Below are 23,896 nucleotides of genomic sequence, written 5' to 3'. Positions count from 1 at the left end.
CTTGCATGAACAAGTTTAAGAAATGACTATGGTTTTTTTGTTTGCAAATCTGTTTTTAATTTATAAACATAAAATGCTACAAGTTCTAGCCACGCTCCATACTCTGCAACATATATTTAAAATTTGGAAGGGGAATAGCCTTGGTGTCATAGAGTCACCTGCATTTCTATGACTTAAAAATTTATGAAATTTCAATTTGCACAGTATATCTAACTTCTAAAATCTCTGAACATTCCATCTGCATTGAGCATACTCGCTTGCCTCAATGTCCCCTGGCATGCACTTCCTCCAACAGTCCACAGCCGCAGGGATCAGCAACCCCTGGCACGTGCGCAAAAGGAAAACAAAGCACATGAGCCAATTTTTACTGGCAAATAAGGCAGGAGCTCAGCCCTGCCCCTCTACAGACAGGAGCTTGCTCAGTCATATTGCCTGTTAACAAAAGACCAGCTAATGCTACCAGACACCACCTAAACAGTAAAGTCCTTCATCTGAATTTATTTATTAATGAAGCTGTTGTAAGGACTACTGGCAACTTTAAAAAGCATCACTGCCACGTAGCCCATATATAGAGCTCAAAAGGTCAAATTTCAGCAGTCCACCTCAAAAAGGTTGCTGATCCCAGCCATAGAGTCTTCTGCATAGTAATTATAGAGCAAAAGGCCAGACCAGGCTAGGTAGCAGATTGTCTTTTGGCCTATTGGAAGATATACTGAGCTAGGGCCAAGGAGACAATGAGTTCTGTTCTCTCCTTTTCCAATTGGCAGCCCATAACAAGCAACACCACAAATTTCTTACTTTAGAAGACAGGCAAATATTATTCTTAATATTTACAGATGGGAAATAACAAAAAAAAAGTCACTTTTGGTATTTACACCGACTTTTAGAATGCTTGTTCCAAACCTGTATGATTATTGATCATGTTCATAATCACGTAACCACTTCCCCTTCCGAGCTAGGACTTGGATTTCTGATTCCCAACATTCCTCTGCTCTCTGGCAAACACTTACATAAGACACTGGAAAAGATAGCTGAATAGTATTGCTACCATTTAATACTTTAGTTTATCAGATAGAGATCTGTGTGTATCTACAACTTCTGCTTTCATAGTCCGATGGCCCACACGGGAAAAGTTCAAAACAGTTCCACCTGATGTAATTTCTGTTCTTCAGATTTATCATGTCTCCCTCCCCAATAAACCACCAGGAAATTATATGAGAAAAAATATGCTAAAAGAGCATTTAGGTTTGCAAAATCAGGCACTCCTAAAATAGAAAATAACTGAATTCAGGTTGCCCATGCTTAACAACAACAGATATGTCCTCCTAACAGGGTGCAGACAGAGCTGAGTTCTCTCCCCATTTCTAGTTTTGGAGGTATAACACAGCTCTAGTTTTCACCTTTTCACACCTCTGCCTGCTGAGAGGGAGGAAACTATTTTCTTTTTATTCCTTGATACTGACTGCTGGAAAGTAGGCAATAAGGAGAATTTCAATCTTTCTTCCACGTATATCCATTAAGCGTGAGGCACTTTTTGCAGATACAGACTAACACAGACACCCCTGACACTTGTGAGGCACTGAGCACTACAACCTGACGATACACGAGCAGTAGTCTCATACCATCAGGATAAGTCATTAGAAGAAAAGCACTCACCCAGTCAACTTTTCTTGTTGTTAGCAAGTGCATTTTCAGTATTGCCTAAGTGATTTTTGACATTTAAAAATATATGAAAACTGACCTTGGAGATCAGGCCTATTTCGAATACCCACTGATACAAAGAAGCAATCCATATCCATGTGCATTATACAGCGCTGATGCTTGGATGAACTTAAGACAGAAACATTACCTGGTATAAACAAATACAAACAGAAATTTGAAACCTAATATACAAATCTTTGAAGTACTCATGTTCGTTATCAAGGACTAATATAAGTCGTTTCCAATATAGCACTTTTTTCATAACCTTCCCCACCCAACTATTCAATTGCCTTTAAAGAAAAAAATAAAATTTTGTACTATTAAATGCCCTAAAATAATAGAATATAATATTGTGGAAACAATACACTAGAACAACAACATTTTGGGAATGTATCCATAAGTGTAAAACCAAAGTGTAATATCTACTAAGTGAGGCATCACACCCCACTGTTACCTCTTCTGTGTTCTCACAATTAACATTCTTCGTTCTTAAAACAAGTCTACTTCCATGAGTTTACTAGATATACTAAGTCTTAATACTCAGTGGCTCACATTTCATGTTAAAATTCTATCAACAATGGCAAGCTTCTTCAGTTTCTGATTACAGATCAGAGCCGTCATCATCTCTGAACAATCTGTTCTCTGTTCACAAGTGCTGAATGATTTTAAAATCTTCTCTACCATGGTAATTTTGGTCACCAGTGTACCTACACAGGTGCAAACACTAGTACAGAGAGGCAAACCAATGCTTTGTAGAGATAAAAATGTTTTCCTCAAGGAACCAAATGAGCGTGAAGATTTCTGGAAAAAATAATCAAATTCTACAGAAAAGATGTGTGTTTAAACTTGAATTTCATATGAAGTCATAATTCCCTTTTAAAATTAAAAAACAAAGGAGGCCTTTTAGACACTGATATATCAAAATGACAAATAACTTTCACATAACCTCAATATTTTGAATACGGGAAGCTAACGTTTAATTTTGATCAGCTGAAGGAATAGGGCATCTTTTTAAGTAAAACTGTCTTAAACACGTTATCTACCTGTGTCAGCTATCGTAAGTGCAGACCTGCCTGCTTTCATTCTTTTTAACTTTTCCCTTCCTGGAAAGACACCATTATTTTTTCTCTGCAGGGCATTGACAAACTCTGTCAATTCACACTTCCATGTAGATATGTGATGCAGTCTTGAATGAGAGTAAAAGTCAGAAATAAAACTGCAATCTAAAGGTTTGGACAAAGATGAAGGAGTGGCCTTGCTCTGAGTAGATACTGAAGTGCTTTTTGTGCTTAAAGGCCCCTGAACAGTGGAGTGGTGAGCACCATTTATTTTAGTATTATTGTGCAAAGATGAAGATGAGAATGAATTACTCGTAGTCCTATGCGGATTTTTTAAAAGGACTGTGTTTTTGTTGCTTTCCTGCAACTGCTGCATACTGCAGTCTCTAAAGTCAATTGTGTCTTTTTCAGTCTTCCCATCCTCCTGCACAGAGCCTGAAGAGAACCTGCTTGCAACTCTGTTGCCCGAGGGCACCACGCAATCCTGTGTCTGTAAGGCACTGATAGAACTGTGAGTGTGTCCATTAAAGATAGCAGTACTGCCTCTGTGATGCTGAATTCCATTTTGTTTCCTCCCAGGAAACACTTGATCCAGCTCCATAAAGACTAAATCTTCACTTTCTTTTTTCTCTTCTTCATCACAGCCACTGGTTCCATTGGCTTTGATCTCATTTTCATTCTCATACTTTTTGATTACACAATTCCTAAAAAAGACAAGAAAATGCCCTTTAATAACCTTACAGAAAACAAATACCCAGTCCACCAAGAAGCAATTTTAAGTATTACAGATACATCTATAAATAAATAATATACAGATATATAGATAGATAGATAAAAACTTTAGGCACATTCATCCCCTGCTATACAAGTACAATTGGTTCCCAAATTTCTGCTTGTAGGCGAAAACTCATAAGAGTGACACTAAATTCCCATTAAAATACATGTAAAAGTCTCCAATTCATTCCAAGTGCTTGTAACATGACATAAACCTGTTGAGTTTACGTACTCTTCTGATGTATTTGAATAGTTTGGCACTAGAAATAGGATGCAGTGTATGTATGTAGAGCAGGGATTCCCAACCTATGGGTCCCATTAGATTTGTTAAACGTCACCAGCTGGGCAGTTCCCAGTTGCATGTGGCTGTTAAAGAAGCCATTTGCAGTTTCTTAACACTGCTGCATCAGGTAAATATTTATCAATAGAGATAGCTGCCATCTCCAGAAGCTATCTCTAGCAACTACCTTATGCCTAGGTGCTGAAACCTTAACACTTGAGTTAATTGCTGGGAGCAGGACGGCTGGGGGAGCCACCCAGCCTAGCAGCCCAGGTGAAGAGGCTGCAGGAGGAGGAGGAGCGTCTAAGGCTGGGGCTGCTGAGGGATGCGGGGGGGGGTGTAAAGCTGGGGACAGTTTGGGCCTGCTGGGGGGCTTTAAGGGTGGGGGCAGTGTGGGACCTGGGGGGGGGTTTAAAACCTGGCCAAGGGTGAGGTCTGTGGGGCGAGGGCGGGGGGTGTCTAATACAGTAAATCCTGGAGTTACCTAGGGGTTGTTCCTGCACCCCTGCATAACTCAAATTTTCCTGCAAGGGAAGGGGAGCCAGGAACCAGCAGGGCTGGTCAATTTCCTGGCTCCCAGAATAACAGAAGCTGGGAACTAGGGGAAGGCTGGTTCCAGTCTTCCCATGACTTGAGGGGTTAGGAAACTGATGAGCTCATGGCTGGTCAGTTTCATCTTCCCACCAGTGCAGGGGAGGGAAGCAGGCTAAGAGCCTTCTCCCTCTCCTCCCCCAGCTGAAGGGCTGTCAGACAGCTGCATGTCTGAGGGTCTCCCTGCCCCCCGCTCCACCTGGGACTCCATGGCTGGCTCCGCTCCAGCTGCAGGTCTCCCCATCCCCAGCCAGGGACCCCACGGCTGCAGCTGAGCCAGCCGCAGCGCTGCAGGACTCCTCACCCTCAGCCAGGGACTCTGCTCATATAAGCGGGGGGAGTTCACGCATATAATGAATAAAGGTAGGTATATATGTTCCTCATTTTAGCAAGTACTCATTAGTAAAGTAGTTGTTAAACAAGGGATGAGTATATTCTGAATGCTCATGTTCACACTCCTGGTAGGTTATTAAACATAGAAGATCACATGACTTTAATAACTAAGTTTGAACTACGACCCTTCATCACAAAGAGATCAGTATCTTGTGTACACAAACTTTTGCAGATTCACTATAACACGAAGAGTTAAAGGTCACTCCTGCATTAATCACGCTCTTTCATTAATAACACAGCTTTCTCTTGGTTTACAGTAATATATATTTGATGAAACAGCACACGAAACAGTCATGTGGAAAAAATTAACTACTAGTTGGACAGCACTAATAATGTAAAGTTACTGGAAGGGAATGTCTTCCATTTTTATCCAAAGATGTAATTTTTATACCATTTGTATACCAGAAAATGTTAATTTCAAAGATCAAAATTTATTTCTCCTTTTTGGAGATTATTTTCAATCTGTTCAAATCCATCTAGTTTTCTCCTTGTTAAAACTTGTTGCAGATGCATAAACTCAAAATACTTTGGACTTCTAGATGTTTTTCTTTAAGCAACACTACATGTTATGGACACACAAAAATAAACAGCAAGTGTCACAGGTACATTGACTATTAATTTTTTACCCTGGTACTTTGAAGACAAACTTTTACCTCAAAGAGTAGTACTATAATAATCTCAACGAACATAAGTGGTTTAAAATTAGACTTCAAGAGTTAACTTGATTCTTTGTCTACATAACTCCCACAGACACTTAAACATACATATAAAAAGTGATTGATAATTAGTTCCCTCACATGCAAGTAAGACCAGAAAGCCAATTAGCCATTATAGTAATTCTTCTAAGATTACTGCAATTACTAACTACATTACATGAATCAACAATATTTTTGAACAGCGATGTGTTTGTGAAGCTATTGTTTCCCAGTGGCATTGATTTAATAGAGTAATAGCATACACGTGCATTTTAAAATTCAGAATGGTCAAGTTAAACAGACTTTAATGAAGGTCTATATATTTTCATTACCAAATAAATAATATTAAACTAGGATTCAGGTGACTATATCACCTACAGGCGAATGTAAGGAAAAATGTTATGCATCTGCACACTACAAGAGTACTTTCATTTGTCACCAATTATAGGTCCAATTCCATAATAAACTGAATTTTTTCTTAAGAGTTTCTTTGCAGAATTAGGTCTACTAATATACCAAAAGAACTATTAAATTACTTTCTGTGTAATATGCAGGAATATGAACTACTATGCTGAATCTGACCATGTGTTCAATCTAATCCAATATCGTGCCTTGGGCTGCATCTACACTACTTGCTAAAACTCAACTTTATTAAAATAGATTTATTAATGCTGGGTTTTATAAATTCGATTCTGAGCATCCTCACCTTCCCACAGGCTCCCCACAAAATTGTCTTATTGCTGCCACACACAAGATGCCAAAATCGACTGTTGCTGCAGTGTATTGTGGGAACCTATCCCACAGTTCCCTGAACCCCCACAGCATTCTGTGTATTTTCACTGGAGCAGCCTGGGACAAAAAATGCCCCGCAAGTGGCTGTGGGTATCTGAAAACATCTTCCCACATTTCATTTTTCTCATTCCAGTGCCCTGCTAACCAAATGTCCCTTTTTCCAGGCAGAATCTGGCCTGCCTGTATAAGACATGTGCTTTTTATAATTGAGGGGAGATGTAGTAAAACATTTAAGAAAAAAATTGGAAAAAAGATTTCAGGTTTCCCAACCAAAAGGTTTTCAAAAGGGGATGCAAAAGCACTGGATCTTTGGAGGTTTGGATCTGGATTTAGACCTCCTAGCAAAGAAGATCCCCAGATCAATAATTTTGACTCAAAGGCCAGCCACTCTAGTGACAAATTTCTGTGTGACCAAATGCAGAGCTACAAGCTGCTGTGCAAACACACTAGCACCCACTCCTTTCCAGCCAGCATTCTACATGGCACACCAGGGGCAAGCCTGAGACTCCACAGACCCTCAAGGAATCATCTGGAGGAGTCCCAGAAGCCAGGCCAGGGCACCAAGAGGCAGGTCCCTCCTGGAGTTGGCAAAAGGTGCAGATCCTCTTGGACCTGTGGGGCGAGGATCATCGACTCTAAGACCCCAAGATGAAGAGTTGTAATGCCCAAGCTTATGCTGGATGCCCACCACCCTAGAGGAATGAGGCCACCCCGACCCACTGCAGCATGGATGAAGTCCAGGCGAAGGTGAAGGAGGTCCTTCAGGGCTACATCTATGCCCCAGCATACTGGCCGACACTCCAGGGCAGGACCCACCACCTGCATCTGAATTTAGACCTCCTAGCAAAGGAGACCCTCAGATCAAGAATTTGTACTTGAAATGCATGCGTAAGTAGACGTGGGCACTACACTGAAAATGCAATGGATCACTGAATCACTTATGACTGCTTTGGTTGCTCACTGACACTGCACGGCAGGACCCACCACCTGCCCCTTTTAACAGAATGCCCAGGCTTGGATCTGGGTTTAGACCTCCTGGCAAATGAGATCCTCAGAACAAGAATTTTCTTCCTTGCACTCACTCCAAAATATGGAAATGCAGGTGTAAGTAGTAAAGATGGGCAAAACACTGAAAATGCAATGGATCGTCAAATGAGCTAGGGCTCAGGTGGCTGCTGCAAGCCTTACTAGGAAAACTGTGGTAACTGTAGAGCTACTACTTTGCTTTCAATGGCCTTTGGATCAAGCCAAACAAAAATTTGGTCTCAAAGTACAGTCACTCTAGTGACAAAGATTTTCTTCTGTTGACCTAAAAGGCCTCTAAGTGCCCAAGGGGACACCCTGTCCACAGTAACCAATGCTCTATGGTTCCTGCCTCTTACCCTTCGTAAATCTGCTGGGAACCCAGGAAGCCCTACAGCAGGACCCACAACCTTCCCCTATGTCCAGCAGGCCCAGAGGAAAGTCTTGGCTAGGTATTTAGACCTACTGGCAAAGAAGATCCTCAGAGCAATAATTTGCACCCCTGTACCCAATCCATAATCTAGAAACATACAATTAAGTACACATGGGCATTACACAGAATGCCTGCCTGATGACAGCAAAAGTTTGGATGGCACTTCTTGTGCCTACGGGCAACAGAGGGAGCCTGAGAAACAGCTGCCGCATTGGGCTGAGTACAGTTTAAATCCTTTAATGATGATGAATTGGAGAGCAAGTCTGGTCCCAGCCCCTTCCTCTGGGCACTTGGTGCTCTTAAGCCAGCCCCCGAATATTAGCCACCAAGGGAGACTTCCCCCAGGCAGCTACAAAACCCAGGAATATCTCACGTACAGGGCCAAGGCAATGGACTCAAATAGGAGATCTGGTTTCTGTGGGACCCTAGGACCCCAGACAACTTATTTCATCCCTCTATGCCTGATTTTCCATTTGTAAAATATAGATAAAGACACAACTTCCTTCATAAACTGCTTTGAGGTAAATTATAAAATGCTATACAAGTATATTTTTAAACTAATTACAGCTGGCACATCAACAGATTTGTCAGTATTCACAGACCGGAAACACTTACACCCTGTTGTTGAGCTTGTCTGTTATATTGCTAGGACCTGGCATGGGCTCTTCAGGTTTGCATATGGTATTAAAATTGAGAACTTTTTGAACACTTGACTGCTTGCTGTAAAGCTGATAAGGAATGTATGACAGGAGACGCCCGGCTTTTATGCTGAAACAGAAAAGAAGCAAAAGTTTATCACTAAAAGCTTTCAGAAAAGAAGGAAACTGAGTTTATCTTAGTTATAATAAGCTAATACTTCGACCATTACAATTTGCTGTCTTGTTATATGTGCTTTTCCCATCAGTCCTATAACTGTCCAAATATTTCAGTTGTGTTATCTGAACAGCTAAATTGCACCTAAATGGGGAAAAAATGGTTTAAATTAAAAAACAAAAAAAGTGTAAGATATGAAATGAGGATACAGTAAGTAGGATGATGGTAGTGTTAATAAATACTTTACACACTCTTAACTGCTAACAAGAATTTTCAAGATTGTTCATGTCTAGAAAGTTAACATGTAAGATGTGAATCACATTTTTATTTGGAGTACAACAGACCAAAATTAAGCCCACTTACCACAATAACTGCTCTGCGGCTATATCCAAAACTATGCAACAAATATTCATTCAGTAAATGTGATCACAAAAACCAAGTAACTTTCCGTGAGAAAGTATATATTTTCTTCACACAATTTTTTTTTACACCCACATACAAATCAAGAATCTTAAATACGCTTTAAAAGGGGTCCATATATACATTTTAGTTTATTGATCGGATTGACATCAATACTTCTGTTCCAAATTCTGGACTTTAAGTACTGCATATTCACAATATACTAGAAATAGTATCAATTCAGTTCATTGCTGTGCTGGGAAACCCAATTAACTCTGAACACTGTAACAGATGCACTCTGGGGGTGGGGGTGGGGCCCAACACAAGATCAGAGACTGAGTTTCACCAGAATCTGATTCACTTTTAAAAAGTTCCCTCAGCTTCTGCAGTTCTACAGGCTCAACTGTCCCCTTGTGAGGTAATACATGGCAGGCGCTAAAAAGGAGAAAGACTCCAAAGATTTGTCCTTGATCATTTCAGTTCCATGCTTTTCTACCCACCACCTCTCTACTGTTAGGCCTTGGAGAATCCAGAATGAGATTTTACCTTTCCCTCCTGACCTCTGTTCATGGTGGTGGTGATGATGATGTGCTCCCTTCCTAGCCACTACCCTTTCCCCTGACCATAGGAGGATCTCCATACTGCATTCTGGAACAAAGGTGTTGCTCAGGTGGAAATCTCTTTTATGACAGAGAGGGATGAGATGCATTTGAGAATCAAAGGATCAGACTAGATTCAAAGCTTTTAAAAGAGGACACAGAAATAGATCAGTTATCAAAACCATTTTATTATAAACACCTCAATACTTTTTTCCTAATTAGCTTAGACCTGTACTCTATTACGGAACTTAGCAAGTGGGGCAAAGCCTCTACTGGCTGTCAGCTTACAATTAGGGAGGAATGTAAAGGGAGATCATATTACTCAATTAGAGAGACAAACTAGTTAGCATTTTCAAAGAGACTGTGAAGGATTCTAGGGAAAGGAATAATCAAAACAGCTACAATAGGGAAAGTCCCAACAACAGTTGAAGGAAGTACATTTTGATGCATTTATACAACTTAAATGACATTCTTTCACAAATACTGTGAACTAACCAAATTAAATATAATTAATGACACTTCCAACCTTTTGGATAAAAATAGCAACTAGGCATTTATACTCAAAGAAAGAAGCTTTTTTTTCCACGTCATCACAAACTTGAATAACCTAAAGTGACAATAGCCACAAAATTATCCTGTCAACTTTGAATTCAAACAGTATTTAAGCTGTTATTTTCTAGGCTGAGGCGTCAGCCACTGGTATGGCTGCAGCCATCACACACCAACCACAGGTAAGATCTTCACTGTGATAGCTCACCCATTTTTAAACCATATTACAATGCATCAACAGCTAAAATCCCAATGAAGAAAAGGCCCAAGTGCAAACGCATGTCTAGACTGCATTTTAAAACTCTCAAGTCTCAGAGCCTTTGTCTACAGACCCACTCTCATGCTACAAAAGTAAAAACAGTTGCACAGATATTCAGGGTTGGGCTGAAGCCCAAAGGTCTACACAGCTGGTTTTAAAGCCCTAATGAAAGCCCAGATCTGTGATCCCAGAACCTGAAGCCCTCTGCCACAAGTTTTAAAGCGCAGTTTAGACTTACCAATGACATCCTGGAATACGAGACATCCTTAATAAATAATCTCAAACCATACTTTTTGCAACCCTTATTTTATTACATATTAAAAATATTAATATGTTGGAAAGACACAATATACCTTAAAGAAACTGAATGGATTTGAATGTACCAGTTTGTATTTATTCTAGTATTTTATGTTATGCATAATTAGAAATCAGGAGCAGAGACTCCCCCTGGAAATCAGACGAGTCTCACTAGACTAATTTCTGGACACTTGTGGCTATTTTGTTGAAGCCATGTGTTATGGTGGCATATTCCCAATCTTTAAAAAGATGTGGTTAGAATCACGTTTCTTCGGTATCTTCACCACTGTTTCCCTTACAGTGCTCAAAGGGAATTAGATTTAGTTCTGCTCACATCAGAATCTGGAGGCTTTTGATTCAAAATATTGGAACAGTCAACAACAGGTAGAGTTGAAGACCAGAAGGGACTATTAGATTACCCAGACTGATCTACATATCAAAGGCCATTTAATTTCACCTAGTTATCCTTATAGTGAACCTAGTTTACTTGTCTGAATAAAGCATATTTTTCCAGAAAGGCATTCTGTGTTGAAGCTAGCAAGAGACTGAAATGGTAGTTTCAGTACCAGGTAATCACCCTCGCTGTCCCAAATTAATGACTTATTTCTAATTCGAACGTCTGTCTTCACCTTCCAGCCATTAGTTTTTGTTACGACTTTCACTGAAAGACTACAGAGCATTCCTGTACACAGTATTTTCTCACTATGAAAGTGGCTACCCATCAATCAAGTCTCTCAATCTTTTGAAAAGATAAACAGATTAGTTCCTTCTTGAGACATTGAAAAATTCTTGTGGTATTTTGTGCATCTTCTCAAATTTCAACATAATTTTTAAATATGGACACCGGAACTTAGGGAGAAGAGGAAAGGGAATGAAGGGTCCTTTTGGTCTGCCCATCACAAAATTGCCTGTTATCCAGTTTCTTTACATAACCATGTTGAACGGGAGTCTTGAATCTATAGTGCTCCCAAGAAGAAAGAAAATGAGAGCTTCTTGCACAAAAGAAGCACTACAGGACTGACCTCCCTTCCAATGGCATAACATCCATGTGATTTGGAGCTACTCTTCTAGTAGCTAAAGGAGGGCAGGAACAAAGATGGAGAAGGTGGGGTAGGCAGAAATAATGAAGCTAGAAGGTGACCTGGGGCATTAAAGCAAAATTAAAGCATTTGGATATCACTGCCACTTTCATTCACTACACTTCCCAATCCTCCCCAGTGCCTAAGTCCGGGGATAAAACGGAGTGGGGAACTTCTTTCATACTTTGCCTGGGGTCTAAGGGATAGCAAGCAATATAGGGGACACAGGGTTGGGGTTCTTCATTCCCTAGGACTATCTCCTTCATTTCTGAGCCCTGACAAGCTTTAATGAGGCTCGTCAGCCAAATTAGCCTGACATACCATTGGACAACCAGCAGTTGGTTATAAAAACCTACTAAGGCTCGTAGTACATCAGGAAGAGGGAACTTCCTCTCCTTATGAATGCCAGGATAGAGGCCAGGAAATAACAAGAATCAGATGAAGAAGCGAAGAAGTGTCTTTAAATTATCAGGCCTGCTGTTCATCTGCTTCCTGAACTCAGGGAAACGGGCCAAGCAAATTAATATTCTCTTATTTGCTCCACTGTTACCTTCACTTAGCATAATACCAAAAAGCTACAGAACTACCATATTCACGGCTATGAAAAACATGTCATGGACCATGCAATTTGGTCTCTCCCTGAGAAATCGGTTCTTGAGTGTGCTTTTACCTTACACAACCCAAACTTCAAAGAGAGGAGGAGACCAGCATTTCTCAAATTGTGGGTCCTCATCCAGTAGTGAATTGCAGGGTGGTTGCAAAATTATTTTAAGGGGTTGCAGTAATGCCACCTTACTTCTATATGGCCTTTGGAGCTAGGCAACCAGAGAGCAATAACTGGGTGCCAGCTATGAAGGCAGCACTCCACCAAGAGTAGTTCAGAAGTATGTGTGGCAATACCAGATCATGCTAACCTTGATCCTGCTAACCCTGGGAGGAGAGATAGCTCAGTGGTTTGCGCATTGGCCTGCTAAACCTGGGACTGTGAGCTCAATCCTTGAGGAGGCCATTTAGGGATTGGGGCAAACAGATGCCAGGGATGGTGCTTGGTCCTGCTGAGAGGGTAGGGGACTGGACAAGATGACCTCCCAAGGTCCCTTCCAGTTCTAGGAGATGTGAATCTCCATTTTTTTTTCCCATTCTTTTAACCTTACTTCTGTGATGCTGACTTTCCAGGTGCCCAGCTACGAAGGCAGCAGCATAGAAGTGCCACAACCCTCCCTCTCCCCCAACCTCCACAATAACTTTGTGATCCACTCAACTCTGTTTTGGGTCAGGCCCCTACAACTCCCTGACATATTACAGGTAAGGGTTCTGTGGAGCAACAGGACAAATATCCATTCAACCAGGAGACACATCTGAATTCCTTCACAGTTGGTAGATTCAGAGGTGGGAAAGGAAGAATTTATTCACTCCTGAATTAAGACAGACAAGCATCAGACTGTTTGCTCTTTCCAAAGATATTTTTCTGCACTTCTTGTAGATCTTTTCAGAGACCCGGTAAGCATTAGGAAATGCTAGGTGCACCTTCCCCACTGAACTGTCTACATTAAAATTCTGGAGGGGTAGCAAGTGCTTTGGAGGAATGAGCTGGATGAACTGGAGAAATGTTCTAAAAGAAACAGAATAAAATTCAAAGAAGATAAATGGCAAGTACTCCACTTAGGAAGGATGCTAAACACACATACAAAAGAGGAAATAACCATGCAGGAAGGAGCAGTATGTTAGGTATTCCAGGGGTCATAATAAGCATTCCCTTTAATTGTTTTTCTGTCCATGGGCAGAATACATTTTTTTATGTGCACCATCAATAGAAATACATGATGCTCACTGTGGGTGGCTGTGGGCATTCTGCTAATGAGGTGGACAGTTGTCCAAGCACTCAGTTTACAGGGAACACTGGTGTGTCACAACCTAAGTATGAGTCAACCATTATCACTGTTGCAAAAAGAGCAGTAATCATTCTGGGATGCTTTAGCAGAAGTGTTAAAAGCAAGACACAAAGCTGCAGTTCCGCTTTTCTCCACGCTTGTAAAGTGTCAACTGGAGCAATGTGCCTAGTTGTAGGTGTCACATTTCCAAAACCACAAACTAACTGGAGAAAGTACAGAGGATAGCAAGAAAAAACATTAAATGGTTTGGTGCGATAATACCCATGACCGGAGTATTGGGTACAGCATGCTCAGGAAAGACAGCAAAAAAAGGGAAGAGATGTTGCCTTATCAGGAGTCTGCAACCAAAATTGTGAGAAGAGCCATTTTTTTTCAAATTCAAGTATAGAATTAATACTTCAAGAGCTCCGATGCATGTGAATACAAGAGCCTCCTTAATAAAAAACGTCAAACCATACTTTTTGACAAATAGTAACAGAGAGGGAGCCATGCTAGTCTATACACTATCAAAACAAAAAGCAGTCAAATAGCACTTTAAAGACTAGCAAAATAGTTTATTAGGTGATGAGCTTTCGAAAGCTCACCTAATAATCTGTTTTGCTAGTCTTCAAAGTGCTACTTGACTGCTTTTTGAAAAATAGTGTGCACACACAACGATTTGTAATGCAATACATGTTTACTACAGGATGTTCCAAACTTTACATATTCTATTTCCTCACACTTTATATGGGGGGAGGAAGAGTAGAGGTCTTGTCCCTGGGGCAGACGGGGGTTCCTCAGGGCCAAAGGGAGGGGGAAAAGTTTGCTGCTGTGATGGGGAGGGGAGCCAGGCTGGGGAGGGAACTGGGACACTCTTACTTAGCTGCAGCAGACTAGGTCCATCCTCCAAGGAGCCAGACAGCAGGAGCAGTAGCTGGGGAGGTTGTCTGAGCTACACTGAGCCAGCCCTGGAGAGGGGTGTGGGGCACTGCCCAGCTGTTAAGGGTTGCTGAATTTAGTTATGCTCTGAAGCTTGGAGATCAGGCATTCAGCACAGCCAGAAACTGGAAGCAGCAGATATGGACACATACTCCTCCTGCACCCAGGCTGCCATGCACTCCTGTGAGCTCTGCAGCCAGGCCTTGCTCAGGCGGCACTTGTTACCCTCAGCAGAGGCAAGCAGAAGGGCCAGCAGCAGCTGCACAGGACTCCCCTGTGAAAACCAGAAGCGCCAATTGCCCCTGCATCCCCCTGCACCCATTCTGTCTTGCCTTCCCCTCTTAGCTCCTAGATCTGCCCACCTTACCTGACATAGTGCCTCACTGCTGACCTGCAATGGCCAGGTGGAGGGCACGAGGGAGGGATCTGGCTAGAGCTGGACAACATGGAAGAAACAGGTGAAGCAGTGGAGGATGTCCGGGGCCAGACCACTCTCTTCTGGAGCCAAAATGCAGTCATTTGCCGCTCTGAATGCTGCCACCACTGACTCCTCTGTGGCTCCCTGCCCTGCTGCTGCTGAAACGTAGAACTAAATTCAGTTGGTTTAATAGCCAGATCCCTCCCGCTGCCCTGCCGGCTGTTAAACCAACTGAATTTAGTTCTACTGTTTCAGCAGCTGCAGGGCAGGGAGCCACAGAGAAGTCAAAAGTGGCAGCATTCGGAGTCACAAATTACTCCTTAAAGAGCCACAGGTTGCCAACACCTGCCTTATATATTAAAAATGTATACACTTGGATTGAGTATGGGATGGACATAGGGTACAGACTTGTCAAGAGTCTCTGTACAGATAAAAGAGGAAAAAACAAGCTGGGGTGTCACTATAGGGGTCTACTACAAACTGCCCAAACAGGAAATAGAGAAGGATGAACCTTTTTTTAAACTACCAGCAAAAGTATGCAAAGCACAGGACTTAGTGGTGATGGCAGACTTCAATTATCCAGATATGTGTTGGGAAAATAACACTGAAGGGCACAGATTATTCAAGAAGTTCTTGGAATGTATTGGAGACAAATTTTTATTTCAGAAAGTGGAGAAAGGTGCTGGGGAAGAGGCTGTTCTAGGGCTGATTTTAATAAATAGGGAGCCACTGGTTCAGAACTTGAAAGTGGAAGGCAGGTTGAGTGAGAGATTATGCAATGATAGAGTTCCTGATTTTAAGAAATGGTAGAAAAACAATGAATTTCAAGGAGGCAGACTTTAGCAGTCAGGGAATTAGTTGGTAAGGTCCCACGGGAAGCAAGTCGAACAGGAAAAACATATGGACAGTTGGCAGTTTTTCAAAGAGACATTATTAAGGACACAAAAGCAAACTATTCTGCTGCATAGAAAATAAAAACAGGAACGATGGCAGAAAACCACCCCATCTTAACCAGGAGATCTTGAATAATCTATAAATCAAAAAGGAGTCCTACAAAAAGGGAAACTAGGTTAAATTACAAATGATGAACATAGACAAACTAGAGAAGTATATAAGGACAAAATTAAAAGTCAAAGCTTAAACTATCTTGAGACATAAAGGGTAATAAAACATGCTACAAATATTAGAAATGAGAGGTAGACAAAGGACAGGGTAGCACTGTTACTCAATGAGAAGGTAAAAACAATATCTGAAAAAGTGGAAATGTCAGAGGTGTTTAATGATGACTGTTTTGGTTTTCACCAAAAGGCACGTGGCGATTGGACACCTAGCATAGTGAATGCTGGAGAAAATGAGGAAGGTTCAGAAGTTCAAAAGTCAGGAAAACAAAACAAGTTAAACATTACTTAGAAAAATTAGAGGTCTTCAAGTTAACAGGGCCTGATGAAATGCATTCTAGAATACTCAAGAAGCTAACAGAGGAGGTATCTGAGCCATTAGCTACTGTTCTTGAAAACTCTTGGAAGACAGGAGAGATTCCAGAAGACTGGAAAAGGAAAATGAAGTGCCCGGCTATAAAAAAGGAAATAAGGACAAGCCAGGAAACTTAACTTCTGTGCCAGATAAGATAATGGAGCAAATAATCAAGGAATCCATTTGCAAAACCCTGAACTATAAGGTGATAAGTAACAGTGACCATGGATTTGTGAAAAGAAATCATGTCAAATGAACCTGACAGCTTTCTTTGACAGGATAACAAGCTTTGTGGACAAGAAGAAAGCAACAGATGTGGTATATATGGACTTCAGTAAAGCCCTTGATACAGTCTTACATAACCTTCTCATTAACAAAGGGAAATACAACATAGATGGAGCATACGATGGGTGCATAACTGGTTTGATAACCATTCCAAGAGAACAGTTATCAATGGTTAAATGTCATGCTGGAAGGGCATAACAAGAGAGTTTTTGCAGAAATCAGTTTTTGGACCAGTTCTGTTCAACATCTTCATCAGCTATTTAAATCAGTGTTTCCCAATTTTAATTGGCCACCGAACCTTTTTAAACTTGAAAGAATTTTGCAGAACCCCTAACAACAGTCATATATTGTTTAACCCCTCTGAGCCCCAAACCCACTCTGCCCATCCCCAGGAATAACCCACCTCAGCCCCAAACTGGCCCCTGGGACCAACCCATCCACTCAAACAGGTCCCCAGACTAACTTCACCTGAACAAACTCCACCTGAGTTAGCTCCTCACGTTACTTCACCCAACATGGTGGACGAACCTACCTTAACCACCGCTGCTCCTCCAACTCTAGTCCTGAGGGCCTGATTTCATTGGCTGCCCTATGGGAATGTGAGAGGCCAAAGGCCAGGACAATACAGGAACTGCAGGACCCATCTGGCTCCCCTTCCAGGTAGCCTCTGGCTACACCCTTGTCCTGAACCCATTCTGAGTGCACTAGCTACTTTGTGAGTGAGGGGATCTCTACAGCTCCCTGCCCTGTTGCTGCTGAAATAACGTAACTAAATTCAGTTGGTTTAACGGCCAGATCCTTCCCTCCACCTGCCAGCTGTTAAAGCAATTTCTACTGCTTCAGCAGTGGCAGGGCAGGGAGCCACAGAAGAGTCAGGCTGCAGTTTGTTGACACGCCCCCTCATCCCCCAGATCATTTTCTCGTGGAACACTTATTTTCATTTAATGGACGCCTGGGGTTCCAGGGAACACCATTGGGGAAACAATGATCTAGATAATGGCATAGAGAGGACACTCATCAAGTTTGCAGATAATACCAATCTGGAGGAGTTGCAAGTGCCTTGGAGGACACGATTATAATTCAAAGAAACCTAGACAAACTGAGAAAATGGTCTATAAGTAAGGTAAATAAGGTGAAGTTCAACTAGAACGAGTTCAAAGTGCTTTACTTAGGAAGAGACAATCAAATTCACATGTACATAACAGGAAACAACTGCCTAGGAAGGAGTACAGCAGAAAGTGATCTAGGGGTCATAGTAGACCACAAGCTAAATAGAGTCTGCAGTGTAACACTATTACAAAATAAATTAAACATATAAAGCACAAACATCATTTTTGTAATGTATTAACAGGAGTACTGTAAACAATGCAAGTAATTCTTCCAATCTATTCCTCATTGATTAGGCTTCAACTGGAGTATTTTGTCCAGTTCTGCGTGCCACACTTCACCAAAGATGCAGATAAACTGGAGAAGGTCCAGAGAACAGCAACAAAAATCATTAAAGATCTAAAAACGTGGCTTACGATCTAGGAGGGACAAAAAATTGGGTTTGTTTAGAAGAGAAGACTGAGGGGGACATAAGACATGTCAAATACCTAAAAGATTGTGGTAAAGAGGAAGAAGAAAAATTATTTTCCATAACCTCTGAGGATAGGCTTAAATAGCAGCAAAGGAGGTTTAAGCTGTACCTTAGGAAAAACTTCTTAATTGTCAGGGTGGTTAAGTACTGGAATAAAATGCCGACAGAAGTTGACGTATCTCCATCATTAGAGATTTTTTTAAGAGCAGCTTACACAAACACCTGTCAGCAATAGTCTAGATAGTTGCGGGGGGGGCAGGGGCGCATGAAGAAATTCTGTGGGAGTTCAAGGCAACCCAGCCCCCTCCTCATTCCCCCCAGCTGAAGACAGACCCGGCCTTCGTTTCTGGCTCTCAGCCCCTGACATTTTACGTGGGTGACCCGGCACAGCCGCTATGAAAAGCAGGCAGCCATCAAAGACCCATGTGGAGCTAGCTGCCTTCTGCAAATGATAGTGAGAGTGGGCTGGAGGGAGCAGGACAGGGTTAGATATGGTGCTGGGGGTGCCTGGCTTTGCAGGAGGGCAGGCAAGGGGCTCGGGTGGGTGGCTTGAGCAGCCGGCCAGCTTGTGGGACTTGTGGGACTCAGACAGCTGGCCCCAGCAGAGCAGGACTTGGGCGGCTAGCCCCAGCACCATGGGGCTTGGGTGGCTCAGGCTATTGGGCAGGTGGCTGGCCCCAGCAGCACGGAGCTCAGGAGGCTCAGGATGGTGGCCCTGGCAGAGTAAAATTGGGCAGGTGGCTGGCCAGTGAGCGGGCAGCTGGTCCCAGAAGTGCGGGGCTCGGGCGGCTGGGAGGCAGGTGGATGGCTGGCCCCAGCGGCTGGCGGGTGAGCGAGTAGCTGGCTCCAGTGGCGTGGTGCTTGGCTGGGCAGCTCTGGCAGTGCAGGTTTCAGGGGGGTAGGCAGCTGGCACAAGCAGCTCTGGAGGCTGGCATAGGGCTCAGGTAGCTGGGCCAGCTGGGGCTGCACCAGGCAACCAAAAGGGGCCAAGAAAAATTATTGTGCTTATTTTTAATTTTAAATAACATTTTTATAACCAAGCTTTTGTGTCTATTTTAAATTACAAATTAATTTTTTGTTAAGGAGGGGGTTGGATGATGGTAAAGAAGAGGTGTGTGTGTGAGGGTTTCTCAAAAATCAAAAGGGGAGCATGATGCCAAAAAGTTTGGGAGCCACTGGTCTAGATGATGCCTGGTTCTGGCATGAATGAAGGGAACTGGACTTTATGACTTCTTGAGGTTCCTTCCAGTTCTATGATTCTTTCAGAATAGTAACAACAATGAAGCATAAAAGGAAAAGCTCTATTAGTTCTAAAAGCTTGAAGGACATGGTTTTGGCAGTTTGGGGTCGTGGGGGGGCGGGGTTTAAATTGCTGCGGTTTGGGTCTGCAGGGCCGGCGGGAGGGTCAGGCTGTGGTGGGTTGGAGCTGTGGGGAAGGGTAAGTCTCGTATTAGCGGGGGCAGTTCACTCGTCCAGTGAACAAAACGTCAGGAAATGTGTCCTTTGTTTAATCGAGTACTCATAAATAAAGTACTCGTTTAATGAGGGATGAGTATACTTCAATTCACTAACTATAGACAAATTATTTAGATAGCAAAGCAGTTAAACAGATCCATTCCTTTAAATTAAAAACGTGGTTGATCAACTTTTTTGTTATGCATCCAGCACATTTGAGATAGTTTTATTTAATAAACTATTTAAACCCTATAATTTTGTTTATTTAATGGAATTTGAACTTTTATCTAACTACCACCTGACACAAATAGCAAGTAAAAAAATAATCAAGTAAACAAGAAATGTGTCATTCACCAGATTATAACACGTGAAATAGTGGCTCTCACCCAGCTGTAACAGAGCTCTTTCAGAGGGTGCAACTCATGAGTTGGCCAGTTTTACAACAGGCTACATAAAAAGCACTAGCAAAAACAATACAAACTAAAATTTTAATGACTTGTTATATACAATGCCTTTTTAGTATTTAAAAAAAAAAAAGGAGGAGGAGCTGGTGCTCAGTGGGCTGCGCAATCCCACGGCTGAGGCTGTCAAGGTGCCAGTATCAGCAGTGGTCAAGGTCTCTCTCTCTCCCCCTCCCTCTCACTCACTCACTCACACACACAGAGTTTTGTTTGTTTGTTAAAGGGAGAAGCCTATTCTCATTGAAACTCACCAAATGCAAAACTAATCAAACAGTCAGATCATCATCTTTATAATTTTACCTTTCTACGATCCATTCTGGTCGAACCACTTTTTCTCCTTTCAATTCTTTTATTTTGGCACTGGGAAGATTTGTGGCAATGATGTGCGTTGTTTTGGATCTGGAATAGTACACATGGTACTGACCACCATGCAACATCATTAACCTCCTTAATTCGTCAGCTGAAGGATCTGCAAAATTAACAAAAATCCAATAGAATAAGAAAAGTATTCTTGCACTTTCATCACTAAGAAGAGTTTCAGTATCAGGTATCTAAAACAATTAATTAAAATGCAGAGCAACTTTTTTTCTTCTTTTTTGGGAAAACCATTAGTTTCTTAGAAGACTTAAGTCACTTCTTCAATATAAAAGGAAACAAATCCACAGAAGTTCAAGCAAACTGTCACTTCCAGAAAAGCTAGTTCACAAACAAAGATCTAATGATCAGCTTCATTTAAAAATATTAATCAAAGCCCTTTTACATAAGCATCAACATACAACAAAACAGATAAGTTTTCCTACATGATATGCTGTATGTGACCTTGATGTAAAGTAGTTTATCACCAGGAAGAGAAACTGCAAGCTTTTAACTCTATTTTTGTATCATCACAGGGTTCCTGCTTCTGAGATTTTATCTCAAGTGAGCAACTCCATCAGTCTCTACATCTTTTGGCTCTCTGAAATACTCGTTGTTGAGGAAATGCCTTCTCTTGCCTTACGTGCACTGACCAGCTACCAACAGTAAGTTCCAGTTAGAACCTGCTTGGTCAATTCCTAAATGTTATAGGAAGCAAGGAGCTCCCTAAAAATCGAAAACCAATCATAAATACATGAAATTTAAGAAATTAAAAGTAAATTTTCCCTATGTATGAAACAAGAATTATTCTTAAGGACCAGTCAAATAAAAAAGCTACCATCTTAAACAAATAAGAAAACCATGAAGCTAGAGAAAGTATACCTGAACATATCTGAAAAGATTATAGATAAAATCAAAGCAATAAAAATTAAGGTTCTCAACTCGGGGTACAAAAAGTCATCTAGATAATTGCCTAATTTACAACAGTCTACACGAAAAGTAGCAATGTTGTGCTATCAACAAAAATGGGTTGTGTAGTAATGTTTGTTGTCAGAAAGGTGCTGCAGTGGATTGAAGTTTGAAAACTCCCTGCTTTATAGCCTACAAGTCCACTCAGTCCTACTTCTTGTTCACCCAATTGCTCAGACAAACAAGTTTGGTTACTATTTGTAGGAGATAATGCTGCCCGCTTCCAGTTTACAATGTCACCTGAAAGTGTGAATAGGCACTCACATGGCACTGTTGTAGCTGGCATCATAAGGTATTTATATGACAAACACACTAAAGATTCATATGTCCCTTCATTCTTCAACTATCATCCCACAGGACATGTATCCATGCTGATGACAGATTCTGCTGAATAATGATCCAAAGCAGAGCAGACTAATCCACAATCATTTTCATTATCTGAGTCAAATGCCACTAGCAGAAAGCTGATTTTCTTTTTTGGTGGTTTGGGTTCTGTAGTTTCCATATAAGAGCAGCACTCTGACAAGACTTCTGAAAGCTTGCTCCTCACCTTGCCCCTTTCAGATTTTGGATGGTACTCCAGATTCTTAAACCTTGGGTTGAGCGGTATAGCTATTTTTAGAAATCTCACATAGGTACCTTACTTGTGTTTTGTCAATGTGCTGTGAAAGTGTTCTTAACATGAACATGTACTGCATCATAATCTGAGATGGCTATGTAGTAAGATGAAGACCTAAGCCTATGTAGCACAGGCCTGGTCTAAGGCCCGAGGCCTAGTTAACAATGGACAAAAACATAGCTAACTTAAAGCAAAGCTAAGCTATGAACAAGTGGTAGGTCCCTAATAACAAAACTTGGCAAAAACAGGGCTCAAAGTGCAAAACACTAAAGCCAAGTCTATACGGCCCCTCCCTTTTGGAAGGGGCATGCAAATGCGGTCAATCAGAAATGCAAATAAGGCAGATTTAAACATCTCACACCTCATTTGCATATGCCCATGTGATCTGGCTTCCCCAAGAGCCATTTCCGGAAGCCAAAGCAGCCACGTTGATGGGGTTCCTTTGAAAGCGCCCTTCTTTCTAATTTTTTTTTTCAGAACTGGAAAGGTGTTCAGGGTCATCAAGACCCTCCCACTGCACTGGGGTAGGACCAAGTATACCTAACCATCCCTGACAGATATTTGCTTAATCTGTTTCTAAAAACCTCCAAAAGGAATTCCACAAGCTCTCTGTAAACTGTTCTACTCCTTAGCTATCCTTACAGGTAAAATTATTTCCTAATACCTAACCTTGCTGCAGATTAGCTGATTACATCTTTTCCCAACTTCAATGGACACAGAGAACAAATGACCACAATTATCTATATTATGGCATTTAGCATATTTGAAGACCTATCAGATATTCCCCTAGTCTTCTTTTCTCAAGACTACATATGCCTTGTTTTTTTAAATCCTCCTTCAGGCTGTTTCTAAACTTTTTATTGTTTTTGGTGCTCTTTTCTGGATTCTTTCCAATTTCTCCGTATCTTGCTTAATGACAATGTCAGTGACCATACATGTTAAATGGTGAAAAAATGTTTACACTCACAATGGAAAAATAAAAATGGAAGCCATTATGGAATGTTTCAGTAGCCATTCTGATTTTATTGCTAACTGATATTAATGTAAAACATCTTAGGCAAAATTAACAGCTCTAAGATGACTAATCAAATTTCAGTTTTTTAATTAATTTCTCTAAATTGTGTGCGAAGAAGGCCCACCCAACTACTATTTCATTGGGCATGTTCTGGTGAATCAAACCATAAAACTAAATTCTGCAGAACACAAGAAAATCTCCCTGTCTGAGACACAAGCTTCTGAGGTTTCAATTGGAACAATATTTCTTGTCACAGTTATGACTTATTAAAGAAAACGATTTTGTACAGAAAGCCACCTAAGTCTTAATCATAAAGTTCCAAGCAGTATTTTACTATCATAACTAAACTGTATTTATACCACAGCAGATTCTTATTCAAATACGCATATTTAAGGCCCAATTCTTATTTACAATAAGACTCTTTGGTACCACACCAGGAGTGTAGAGAGGCATTAGTATAAGTGAGAAACATTTTATATTCATGAAAAAAATGAAAATCATACCTGTCAAGCCATTGACATAGATGGCAACTCCACTAAAGATAGCGGATGAAGGTCCATCCTTATGATGCTGTATAGATGCATCTGACTGGAACTGATCCTCCAGTTTCTGGATCTTTGCAGACATGTATCCTCCCTAGAATTTAAATAAAAGCCAAAGCAATGACTATTTTCACTTTCAGATGCCTATGTATGAAACAGATCAGTTTCACCAAAACTAAAA

General features: G+C 41.3%; 1 protein-coding gene across 7 annotated transcripts in view; it reads right to left on the bottom strand.

Moving 5' to 3' along the window:
* The window catches only part of REV1 (REV1 DNA directed polymerase), a 113,879-nt gene that overhangs the window by 72,426 nt on the left and 17,557 nt on the right, over nucleotides 1-23,896 (bottom strand). For 4 of the 7 annotated variants that reach the window (XM_074991615.1, XM_074991618.1, XM_074991617.1 and 1 more), the window contains 5 exons: nucleotides 23,677-23,809; nucleotides 20,517-20,685; nucleotides 8,356-8,508; nucleotides 2,745-3,463; nucleotides 1,742-1,849 (listed from right to left, as the gene is read on the bottom strand). In XM_074991615.1, the coding sequence (XP_074847716.1) occupies nucleotides 1,742-1,849; nucleotides 2,745-3,463; nucleotides 8,356-8,508; nucleotides 20,517-20,685; nucleotides 23,677-23,809 (1,282 nt within the window). Of the gene's footprint in view, nucleotides 1-261; nucleotides 1,336-1,741; nucleotides 1,850-2,744; nucleotides 3,464-8,355; nucleotides 8,509-20,516; nucleotides 20,686-23,676; nucleotides 23,810-23,896 lie in introns of those variants that run through there. The other 3 variants (XM_074991619.1, XM_074991620.1, XM_074991621.1) reach the window with 3 other exon arrangements.

Source organism: Carettochelys insculpta, chromosome 1 (assembly GCF_033958435.1).
Source record: "Carettochelys insculpta isolate YL-2023 chromosome 1, ASM3395843v1, whole genome shotgun sequence".
Lineage (NCBI taxonomy): Eukaryota > Metazoa > Chordata > Testudines > Carettochelyidae > Carettochelys > Carettochelys insculpta.
This window is presented reverse-complemented; position numbering and strand designations above follow the sequence as displayed.